General features: G+C 47.1%; 1 protein-coding gene across 3 annotated transcripts in view; it reads left to right on the top strand.

Moving 5' to 3' along the window:
- LOC140197821 (phospholipid scramblase 2-like) overlaps nucleotides 1–12,549 on the top strand; it is a 103,032-nt gene that overhangs the window by 65,137 nt on the left and 25,346 nt on the right. For all 3 annotated transcript variants that reach the window (XM_072258288.1, XM_072258289.1, XM_072258290.1), the window contains 3 exons: nucleotides 2,260–2,302; nucleotides 3,069–3,289; nucleotides 11,848–12,009. In XM_072258288.1, the coding sequence (XP_072114389.1) occupies nucleotides 2,260–2,302; nucleotides 3,069–3,289; nucleotides 11,848–12,009 (426 nt within the window). The remainder of the gene's footprint in view (nucleotides 1–2,259; nucleotides 2,303–3,068; nucleotides 3,290–11,847; nucleotides 12,010–12,549) is intronic.

The following is a 12,549-nucleotide window of genomic DNA, read 5'->3' as shown; positions in this document are numbered from 1 at the left end:
TTACAAAGAATGGTGCCAAAAACAAAAAAACATCCAGCGAGTGGCTGTTCTGTGAGCGAAAACATCTTGTTAAATCCACTCACTGGATGTTTTTTTGTTTTTAGCACCATTCTTTGTAAACTCTAGAGTCTGTTGTGCGTAAAGACCCCAGGAGATCAGCAGTTTCTAAGACACTCAAATCACCCTGGGCGGCACCTAATTAATTAGCTTGTTAATTAGCTTGTTAATTAATTAATTATCCGGCTAGCACTGCACCCCTGGTAGGCCCTTCCAGCCCTTTGAACCACACCACCCAGCAATCCCATCAGTTTAACCCTAGCCTCATCATGGGACAATTTACAATGACCAATTAACCTACTAATCGGTACATCTTTGGACTATGGCAGGAAACTCATGTGGTCACGGGGAGAACGTACAAACTCCTTACGGACAGTGATGGGAATTGAACCCAGGTCGTCTGTACTGTAAAGTGTGCTAGCCACTACGCTACTGTGCTGTCCTTTCATTGATTCTATTGTGCTTCTTAATTTCACTGTGACTGCAGGGAAATGAATCTCAGGGTTGTATCTGGTGACAAGACAAGGTTCTGTGAACGAGGGGAGACTCTTCGTTCCTTCAATTCTTTCTCTTTCTTCGATCTTTCTTAGAATAAATTGATTAATTTGCTATGGACAGCCAATAAAATGTCTGTAACCAGGAGATTTACACCTTTATTCTTTTGAAGAACCTTCTGGACTATATTGTCTCCAGATCCAACAATGTTCAAAGTAAATTTTATTATCAAAGTACATATACATCACTACATACAACCCTGAGATTCATTTCCCTGTGGGCATACTCAGCAAATCTATAGAATAGTAACTATAACAGGATCAATGAAAGATCAACCAGAGTGCAGAGGCAACAAACTGTGTAGATGCAAATATAAATAAATAGCAATAAATAACGAGAACATGAGACATGAGATAAAGAGTCCTTAAAGTGACATTATTGGTTGTGGGAACATCTCTGTGGATGGGCAGGTGAGTGTAGTTATCCCCTTTTGTTCAAGAGCCTGATGGTTGAGGGGTAGTAACTGTTCCTGAACCTGGTGATGTGAGTTCTGAGGCTCTTGTACCTTCTACCCGATGGCAGCAGTGAGAAGAGAGCATGTCCCGGGTGGTGAGGATCTCTGATGATGGATGCTGCTTTCCTGTGGCAGCGTAAAGCCTTCCCAACCATTGAGCACATCTACATGAAACACTATGGTAGGAAAGGTCAGCGTTGGGAGGTAAAGGGACAAAACAATAGTCTGTAATAGAGTAGGGAACTATGTGGTATGAGGGTGGAAGGGGGTGGGAGCTACTTCACAAGATCGAAATAAACTGCGAAGCTGTAAACTAGTCAGCTCTGTCATGGACTCTAGCCTCCCCAGTGTCCAGGACTTCTTCAAGGAGTGATGCCTCTAAACAGGGGCACCCATCATTGAGGACCCCATCACCCAGGACATGCCCTCTCCTCATTGCTACCATCAGGGAGGAGGTAGAGGAGCCTGAAGGCACACACTCAACGATTCAGGAACAGCTTCTTCCCCTCTGCCATCGATTTCTGAATGGACCTTGAATCCATGAACACAACCTCACTACTTTTTTTTCTCTCTTTTTACACTAATTTAATTTAACTGTTTTAATGTTTTATTTCCTACTGTGTGGGAGGATGGAGGTATGTCTCTACTAAAGGAGGTGCAAGGCGCTCCTTCGCTCCGCTGACCTGCAGATCATCCTTGGGCAAGGTGTAGCACTTGCTTAGCCACTGCCCCAGATCAGGGTGATGTGAATCCATGGGAGCAGGTGGTGGATGGTCGTACGAGCAGCTGGTGCAGATCACAACTCCTGGTTATGTGACCACTGACGCCAGACAGACAATCTCTGAAGAGTACTGATAATGGCTGGGGTCACCCGCCTTGTAAAGACACTGCTCAGGAGAAGGCAAAAGCAAACCACTTCTGTACAAAAATTTGCCAAGTACAATCATGGTCACGAAAAGAGCATGATTGCCTACGTCACATGGCATGGCACAGAATGACTGACACTTCTTACTATAATTTACTGTTTTTATTATTATGTATTGCAATGTACTGCTGCTGTATAACAACAAATTTCACAACATATACCAGAGACGTTAAACCTAATTCAGATTGAGAAGAGGGGTGGGGGAGGAAACCTGAGCCCGAGGTGATAGCCTGTGTTCTTCTCAAGCTGTCCTCTGCTTATTTTACAGATTGACCAAGTCCTTATTCATCAGAAGGTGGAGCTGGTGGAAGGTAGGACCATAAAAATTGCTGGCTCTTGCCTGCGTTTGGCCCTCTGTCAGAACCCACTGACACATCATGAGCGGATCGGCAATGTAGGGAGGCTGGGAGGTCACCAACACATTGCCCTGAAGGGTGTAGAGTTGCCAGTTGCTATAGAAACATATCTGGCTCAGATACTTACTGTCCTTTTAATATGGTGTCTTCCAGCACCGCCCACACCAAATGGCTGAGGTTCAAATAGCCACCAGTGGCACAGGAAGGGAGGGTTCCCGTCATATCCACTATGCCACCCCATTGCCAACCCTATCCTAGTGACCCGTCTGTTGCGAGGGACAATAATTGTGCTGGAGTATTGGGTTGAATCTTTGAGAATGGGGGAGATCACTGGGGTCAGAGTTCCAGTGATGTGAGATTCTGGGCTCAAGGGTCATTTAATAATACTAAATATCCCTGGGGTCAAGGGTCATTCGATGATGGGAATTGCCCCTATGGACCAAGGGTCATTTAGTGAGGAATGCAGAGCCCTGGGGTCAGGGGTCATTCAATGATGATGGAGGCCCCAGGGTCTGGGATCATTCAATGAAGGGAAGAAACCCCTGGGGTCAGGGTCATTTAATGATGGAGCAGAGGCTGGAAGTCAGGGGTCATTCAATGAGGGCAGAGAAGGGGGGCCAGAGATTTGCTGCTGAGCTGAAGGAGCTGAGACAGGATGTGGGTGGTGAATAAGTGCAGGGACAGTCTGAGCAGGGTGCCATTAACTGTTGCCTTCCTCCAGCTCTCGTGAGCTTTGAGACCAAGAACAAGTACGTGGTCAAGAACAGCCTGGGCCAGAAGATCTACAGTGCCAAGGAGAAGAGCAATTGCTGCACACGCAACTGCTGTGGCTCCCTGCGATATTTCCACATGAAGCTAATGGATAACAACGACAGAGAGGTCATCCACCTCGTCCGGCCCTTCAAGTGTGCCAGCTGCTGGTTCCCCTGCTGCCTCCAAGAGGTGGGTCAAAGCACTGGCGTCCACCTGGGCTTCCCAGGGTTACCCGTCCCCATTGGATAGGCTTTTGGAGCATGGACACTATGATTGGATGGATTCCAGAGATCAGGGCCAATTCATTGGATAGATTTAGGGGTGAGGATGCTGTGATTGGAAGGTTCCCAAAGGACAGAGTCCTATGATTGAACGAATTCCAGAGGCCAGGGCTCTTTGATTAGATAAGTCATTTCCAACTTAGGGTCTATGGACCCTTTGGTTAATGATAGGGGTCCATGGCAGGAGAAAAAGGTTGGGAACCTGTGGTTTAGATGGATTTAGGCATGAGCACCATTTAATTGGATGGATTCTGGAGGCAAGGACCATTTGATTGGTTGGATTTTGAAAGTCAAGGCCCTTTGATTGGATGAATTCTGGATGTCAGGGCTTTTAAATTGGATGTATTCCAGAGGCCAGGGCCAGTTGATGGAATGGATTTCGGAGAAAGGGACATTTGATTGGATAGATTCTGGAGATCAGGGCTGTTTTGATTGGACAAATACCAGAAAATGTGGAATGGTTAGATGGATTGCAGAATGGAGTGCATCAGAGAGTACTTCTTGGAACCTACCTGGAAACAAATTTAGTCATAAGTAATAGGGAAAAGGTAATAAATGATCTTACAGTTAAACACACAGCGTATGCCCTTTGGCCCATGCTGTTGTGCCATCCTTTGACCCACTCCACAATCAATCTAACACTTCCCTCCTGCACAGCCCATAACCCTCCATTTTTCTTTCATCCGTGTGCTGATCTAGAGTCTCTTAAATGTCCCTGTTGTATCTGCCTCAACAACCATACATGGTCGTGCATTAAAGGCACTCACCGTTCTCTGTGTAAAATAAAGCTTTATCTCTGACATTCCCCCCAACATCCCTCCACTCACTTTAATGGCATGTCTTGTAGTATTAGCCATTTCCGCCCCGGGATAAAGGCGCTGGCTGTCCACTCTATCTGTGCCTGTTACAGTTTGCAAACCCTTCAGTAGTTGCATAGACACCTGAAGAGCAGACTATCTGTTGGATGGAAGCGACCAACAACTCTGATAGAGGCAGATGCCAAGTTTTTAAACTCACCAGTGGAAGGTGGTGCTTTAGCACTGCTGGCCCACCACCTCGAGGGAGTGTTGATCATAAGCAGGCCGAAACTCCTGAAGACAGGTGGCAGATCAACTGATGATCCCACTGGTGATAGCACAGGACAGTTAACATCTTAGTCCAAGTGTATTTTAAAATCATTCAATTCTTTCGTTCGTTCATTACATGCCATGTCGTATGATGTGGGCGATCATGGTCTTTCCATAACCATGACTGTTCTTGGCACAGCTTTCTACAGAAATGGTTTGCCATTGCTTTTCTCTGGGCAGTGTCTTTACAAGACGGGTGATCCCAGCCATTTTCCATACTCTTCAGAGATTGTCTACCAGATGTCAGTGGTCACATAACCAGGACTTGTGATCTGCACCATCTTCTCATACGACCATCCACCACCTGCTCGCATGGCTTCACGTGACCCAGATCAGAAGAGTTGGGGGGCACCCCTTGCCCAAGGGTGACCTGCAGGCTAGTGGAGGGAAGGAGCACCTTTGGTAGAGACACATCTCCATGCCACCAGTCATATAATTTTATACATCTTTGTCGCCTTGCTCCAAAGAGAAAAGTCCTAGCTCGTACAACCTTTCCTCGTAAAATAAGTTCTCTGATCCAGGCAGCATCCTCTGCACCCTCTCCAAAGCTTCTGTGTCCTTTCTCTAATGAGAAATAAACACAATATCCCAAACATGATTTAAACTTTCCTTTAATAACCTTCCACAAAGGCTGTCAGAGGCTGACCTCTCTACCTCTACCACTTCCCTGTAGAGCTGGGCTTGTTGCACATTTATACTGTGACTACATTTGGGACATGTGAGAAACCCTCAGCAGGTCAGGCAGCGTTTGCAGAAGGAGAAATGGTCCACTTGTTGGGTTTTTCAACACTTTGCCAAAGCTGGGAGGAGGAGCAACATCTTGTTTTCCTTCATCCCAATGGCACAAACATTGATTTCTCGAACTTTCAGTAATTGCCCCCCCAACACCCTCTCCTTCACCGTTCCTCTTTCCTATTTCCCTCTCACCTTATCTCCTTATCTGCCTATCACCTCCCTCTGGTGCTCCTCCCCCTTCCCTTTCCTCCATGGCCTTCTGTCCTCCCCTATCAGATTCCCCTTTCTCCAGCCCTTTATCTCTTTCACCAACCAATCAACTTCCCAGCTCTTTACTTCATCCCCTCCCTCTCTCCCAGTTTCACCTATCACCTACCACCTTGTTCTTTGACCTCCTCCCCCCATCACCTTCCTAATCTATCGCCTTCTCTCTTCCTTTCCAGTCCTGATGAAGAGTCTCGGCCCAAAACGTTGACTGTTTACTCTTTTCCATAGATGCTGCCTAACCTGCTGAGTTCCTCCAGCATTGTGTGGGTGTTGCCTGGGAAAGATAGAAGTGCATTTTCATTGGGGCAGAAGGTGAGGGGGATATCCCTGACCTTCACTGTTCCTCCATCACCTCCCCCACTGAAAATCAATGTATCTTCCTCTTCCGGTGGAATGCTGGTGATAGCACAAGTTGAAACGGAACTGTTTTCCAGCACGTTGATCTACTTGGCCTTTGTAAAGAGTTGTTGATGGTCTAATCTGTCTGACAGGCTGGACATACTCGTAAGCTAAAAGAAACTGAGTCACAGCACGAAATGGAAAATGCTGGAACTGAAACTGGTCATGACTGGTGAGCTTTCTTGGGTAGATGGGTGCGAGAGACAAAGGGGCCTGTTTTGCCTAGTGTTGTTCCGCTGACTGTTGTGGGCGTGCTACACCGGCACTGGAATGTGCTTGGGGCAGCCTGCATCCTTAGATTGTGTTGATTGTTAATGCAAACAACGCATTTTATGCATTGCACTGTACTGCTGCAACAAAAAATCCAATTTCATGACATACGTGAGTGACGATAAACCTGATTCTGAAATGGATCTCCATTGTGGACTGAGAGTGGGAAAGGGGCTGGGAGAAGGGGAATCATAGTTGGGAAAAGGGGAAGGGAGAGGGGAGGGAGCGGGAAGCACCAGAGAGACATTCTGTAACGATCAATAAACCAATTATTTGGAATCAAATGAACTTGCCTGGTGCCTGCACCTGCGCCACCCCCAACCCCGGCATTCCTTCTCTGCCACCTGTCCCACACCCCTCCCACGGTGCTCCACCCTCGTCATTCCCAACATCCTTTACTCCTGCCAGATTTACAAACTCACTGTGCACTCCACGCTGACAAATACAGTGCAAAAGTCCAGCTATATATATGTGCCTAAGACTTCTGCACAGTACTGTACCTGTGATAAACATATAAATGAATCTAATCAATTGATCTGTGTGAACAGTATGCAACACCAGCTGTTCACTGTATCTCAGCACATGTGACTGTTATAATCCATCACAATTCTCTCTCCACAGCTGCTGCCTGCCCTGCTGAATATTTTCAGTGTTCACTTTATCGATTTAAATTTTATTTTCTTGGACCAGTTCAGCTGAATTACACTTCCCCCACCCATGATCCCTCCCTGAGGTTTCTTCTCGCCTGCCCAAACAATACTCAGAGGAAAGTAGAGGCACCACATTCCTTCCAAGCGGCCTGTTGCTAGGTGGGGCCTAGTGAGTGACTCAGGCCCTCCTTTGTGTAGGGGCCGCTGGGTGCAGACTGAAGGGCGTGTGTTGGGTTGCCAGGGCTTAGGTCTTTGCAAGAGTCTCACAGCAGTGTGTTTGTAATTGTAGAATATCCCAAAGTTAGTATTTTTTTAAATAATGCTTTACATCGTGATATGACTCAGGCTGCAGATGTCTTTCCATCGAGACGTTACCTTGGGACTGATAGTTGGCCCAATACCAGGAGTATTCTTGCAGCTGACTCCTTGCAGAGGCTTGGCAGAAGAAGGAGAAAGTATTATTCTGACAGAATAGGGGGCATAGTGGGTAGAGCTGTTGCCTTGTAACCGGTAGACGAGGCAAAGTACGAATCAGTTTAGATTATGAGAACACTCAGTCCTCTTTTATTGTCATTTAGAAATGCATACACGCATTAAGAAATGATACAATGTTTCTCCAGAGTGATATCACAAAAAACAGGACAAACCAAAGACCACAAACCATGGGCACAGTAAAAAAAGTCTCAAAGTCCCGAGTCGATCGACTCCCGAGTCCCCGATAGCAGGCGGCAAAAGGGAGAAACTCCCTGCCATAAACCTCCAGGCACTGTCAACTTGCCGATGCCTTGGAAGCAGCCGACCACAGTCAACATTGAGTCCATCCATCTGAAAACTTCGAGCCTCTGACCAGCTCCTCCGATACAGCCTCCCGAGCATCATTCTCTGCCGAGTGCCTTCGACCTCGCCTCGGCCGCTGAAACACGCAAAGCCAAGGATTTCGGGGCCTTCTGCTCCGGAGATTCCGGTTACCCACAGTAGCAGCAGCAGCAAAGCGGGCATTTCAGAAGATTTCCAGATGTTCCTCCATGCTCGCATGTCTGTCTCCATCAAATCAGAATTGTGCACGGTCCCCTACTTGACAGATAACAGATATCATTCACTGGAGAGGCCGCGTGCACTGCCGTTGCGCCATCATCTTCCCCGTGTGCGCTGCCGTCGTGCCACCATCTTCCACGTGTGCACTGCCGTCGCGCCACCATCTTCCCTGCGCGCACTGCCGTCGCGCCATCATCTTCCCCGTGTGCGCTGCCGTTGCGCCATCATCTTCTCCTTCGTCTTGATGTTGATGTTGATCTTACACAGGGACTGATATCATAAGACACAGGAGCAGAATTAGGCAATTCGGCCCATTAAGATTGCCCCACTATTAAATCACGGCTGGGTTACTTTTCTTTTCCACCCCATTCTCCTGCCGTCTTTCTGTAACTTTTACACCCTGGCTAATCAAGGACCTATCAACCTCCGCTTTAAATATCCCTAGTGCCTGGCCTCCACAGTCACCGTGGCAATGAATTCATCATCCTCTGCGTAAAGAAATTCCTCCTCATCTCCATTCTAAAGGGATATCCTTCTATTCTGAAGCTGTGCCCTCTGGTCCTAGACCCCCCCCATTTTAGTAAACATCCTCTCCACATCTACTCTATCAAGTCCTTTCACCATTCAATGATATTTCTTCCCCACCATTCTTCTAAACTCCAGCGAGTACAGGCCCAGAGTTATCAAATGCTCTTCTTATGTCAATCCTTTCATTTCTGGAATCATTCACATGAACATCCTCTGAACCCCCTCCAATATCAGCGCATCTTTTCTTAAATAAGAGGATTAAAAACTGCTCACAATACTCTTAAGTACGTTTTGACCAGTGCTTTATAAAGCCTCAGCATTACATCCTTGCTCTTGTATTCTAGTCCTCTCAAAGTGAATGCTAACATTGTATTTACTTTCTCTACCACCGACCCAACCAACTGGTGCTCCGCAGGGTTGGTGTTGGGACTGCTTCTTTTTATGCTGTATGTCAATGATTTAGATGATGGAGTAGATGGCTTTGTTGCTAAGTTTGCAGGTGATATGAAGTTTGGTGGAGGGGCAGGTAGTATTGAGGAAACAGGTAGGCTGCAGAAGAATTTGGACAGATTAGGAGAATGGGCAAGAGAGTGGCAACTGAAATACAATGTTGGAAAATGCATGGTTGTGCACTTTAGTAGTAGAAATAAATATGCAGACTATTTTCTAAACGGGAAGAAAATCCAAAAATCTGAGGTGCAAGGGGACTTGGGAGCCTTATGCAGAACACCCTACAGGTTAACTTGCAGATAGAGTCACTGGTGAGGAAGGCAAATGCAATGTTTGCATTCATTTCAAGAGGTCTAGAATACAAGAGCAGGAATGTGAAGCTGAGGCTTTATAAGGCACTGGTGAGGCCTCACCTTGAGTATTGTGAACAGTTTTGGGCCCCTCATCTTAGAAAAGGTGTGCTGGCATTGGAGAGGGTCCAGAGGAGGTTCACAAGGATGATTCCAATAGTGAAAGGTTTATCATACGAGGAACATTTGATAGCTGTGGGTCTGTACCCATCGGAATTCAGAAGGATGAGGGGGGATCTCATTGAAACCTTTCGAATGTTGAAAGGCCTCGATAGAGTAGACGTGGAAAGGATGTTCCCCATGGTGGGGGAGTATAGGACAAGAGGGCACAGCCTCAAGGTAGAGGGGCGTCCATTTTAAACAGATGCGGAATAATTTCTTTAGCTGGAGGGTGGTAATTTGTGGAGTTCATATGGAAGCCAGGTCATTGGGTGTATTTAAGGCAAAGCTTGATAGGTTCTTGATTAGATGCAGCATCAAAGGTTATGGGGAGAAGGCCGGGGAGTGGGGCTGAGGAGGGATAAAAAAGGATCAGCCATGATTAAATGGTAGAGCAGACTCAATGGGACAAATGGCCTAATTCTGCTCCTTTTTCTTATGGTCTTATGGTCTAACCTTTAGGAAATCTTGCACGAGCTCTCCCAAGTCCCTTGGCATTTCTTAGTTTTGAAATTTTTCCCCATTTAGAAAATAATCTACGCTTTTATTCCTTCTACCAAAGTGCACTTCCCTACACTGTATTTCATCTGCCCATTCTCCTAATCTGTCTAAGTCTCCCAACTTCCTCAACACTACCTGCCCCTCCATCAATCTTTGTATCATCGGCAAACTTGGCCACAAATCCATCAATTCTGTTATCTGAGTCATTGACATATAACGTGAAAAGTAGCGGGTCCCAACACCCACCCCTGAGAGGACCGCTAGTTGCTGGTTCGAACCGGTTGATAGATTAATTGGTCAGGCAGTTAGGTTTGGAAGCGAAGGTCTGAGTAGTAGGGCAGTGGATAGAGTTGATGCCTCATAGGTCCAGGGACCCAGGCTGACTTCTGGTGCTGTGTGTGTGTGTGTGTGTGTGTGTGACTCCATGGGCTTCCCTCAGCTACAACAGTTTCTTCCCACATCTCAGTGCTGTTGATGGTAGGTATTGTGGCCATGAAATTGAGGTAGACTTTGTACAGAGGAAGGCAGTCAGACGTGAGATGATTCAAAAGATAGAAACTTTAAACAGAGCATTGCAAGCCCCAGATGGCTTAACATCGTGCCAACAGGCTATTGAATTGAAGAAGTCCACTGCTCGGGCATGGTGTTGGGATAATTCAACTATGGGGGCATCAAGACATTGCCCTTTTCCTCCAACAGTTCAAAGACATACTAGTTGGTAGATTAATTGGTCATTGTAAATTGCAGCTCAAAGGGCCGGAAGGGCTTATTCTGCATTGTGAAAAGATTTGTTTTGGCGTACTTCCATCCACAGTAACGTAGTGGTCAGCACAACGCTGTACAGTACCAGCAACCCAGGTTCAATTCCCGCCGCTGACTGTGAGGAGTTTGTACGTTCTCCCCGTGACCGTGTGGGTTTCCTCCTGGTGCTCCGGTTTCCTCCCACAGTCCAAAGATGTATTGGATGTTTGGTTAATTGATCATTGTAAATTGTCCCGTGATTAGGCTATGGTTAAATTGGGGGCGGGGGGGAATTGCTGGATGGTGGGGCTGGAAGGGCCTATTCTGCACTGTATCTCAGTAAATGAATAACAAAGATGGATTTGCAGGCAGGGGTCAGATTGGTAACTGGTTTGTATTTGTCACACAATCCAGGACACGATGAAAAGATGTATTTGCGTGCTTCCATACCTCAGTACATTGAGGTGGTAGAATAGCAAACTGAATGCAGAATATCGTGCTGCAATGACGGGGAAAGTTCAGGCAGATAATAGGGTTCCATGGCCACCATGAGGTAGATTGAGAGACTGAGAGTTCATCTCCAGTGTACAAGAGGTCTTATAACAGTGGGTAGAAGCTGTCCTTGAGCCTGATGGTACGTGTTTTCAGGCTTTTGTATCTTCTGCCCCATGGGAGAGGGGAGAAGAGAGAATGATTATAGTGGAAGATTATTTTGGCTGCTTTTCTGAGGCAGCAGGAAGTGTAGGTGGAGTCCGTGATGGACAGGCTGGTTTCTGTGACGTGCTAAGCCGTGTCCACAACTCTCCGCAGTTTCTTGGCTCACGGGCGAGGCATAGAGACGTAGAGTTATAGCAGAGCACAGCACAGTGTCTGGCCCTTCGGCCCATCTAGTCTGTACTGAACTGTTTAAAGTGCCCACTCCCATCGACCTGCACCAGGACCATAGCCCTCCATACCCTGCCCATCCGGTACCTATCCAAACTTCTCTTAAACATTGAAATCGAGCTCGCACGCACCACTTGCGCTGGCAGCTTGTTCCACACTCTCACCACCCTCTGAGTGAAGAAGTTTCCCCTCACATTCACCTTTCACCCTTAACCTATGATCTCCAGTTGTAGTCCCACCGAACCTCAGTGAAAAAAGCAGTTGCCTTGCCAAGCTGTGGTACATCTGGTTAGGATGCTTTCTATGGTGTATTGGTAAACCAAACTCCAGGCACTCAGAACATCCATTTCTGCCTCTTTCTGCCCACAGCTGGAGGTCCAGTCGCCCCCAGGGACCACCATCGGTTATGTGAAGCAAACCTGGCACCCGTTCCTGCCCAAATTCTCCATCCAGAATGTGGAGAGGGCGACGGTCCTACGAGTGGTTGGTCCCTGCTTCACCTGTAACTGCTGTGGGGACGTCGCCTTCGAGGTGAGACGTGGGGGTGGAGGAAGGAGGAGGGGAGAGGGACAGTCCGGGGTCGGGTTGTGGGGCAGGTCAAGGGTCAGAGGGTGAGGACTATGGTCCAATGGAAGTTGAGGTACAACATAAGGGACAAAAGTGGATGAGATGAGTTGATAGATGTGTATAAGATGACAAGAGACAAAGATAGGATGGACAGCCAGCACCTTTTTCTGCAAGTCGTAAATGGCTAATGACAGATGACATCCTTTTAAGGCAGAGGTTCTCAACTTTTTTGTTAAGGCCATGGACCCTGCTATAGTGTGAACAAAGTCACTGGGAAGATGCAGCTGGTAGATATGGAGTAGTCTTTTATTCGACAAAGGGAGACACAGCAAGCATCAGTGAGGTGTGGGGATGTGTCAGAGGGTGTGAGTGTGAGGGGTGTGTCAGAGGGTGTTAGTGTGAGAGGTGTGGGTGTGTCAGAGCGTGTTAGTGTGAGGGGTGTGGGGGTGTGTCAGAGGGTGTTAGTGTGAGGGGTGTGGGTGTGTCAGAGGGTGTTAGTATGAA

The sequence above is a fragment of the Mobula birostris genome, chromosome 5 (assembly GCF_030028105.1).
Source record: "Mobula birostris isolate sMobBir1 chromosome 5, sMobBir1.hap1, whole genome shotgun sequence".
Taxonomy (NCBI): Eukaryota; Metazoa; Chordata; class Chondrichthyes; order Myliobatiformes; family Myliobatidae; genus Mobula; species Mobula birostris.
The sequence above is the reverse complement of the archived record's forward strand: the minus strand, read 5'-3'. Positions and strand labels throughout refer to the sequence as shown.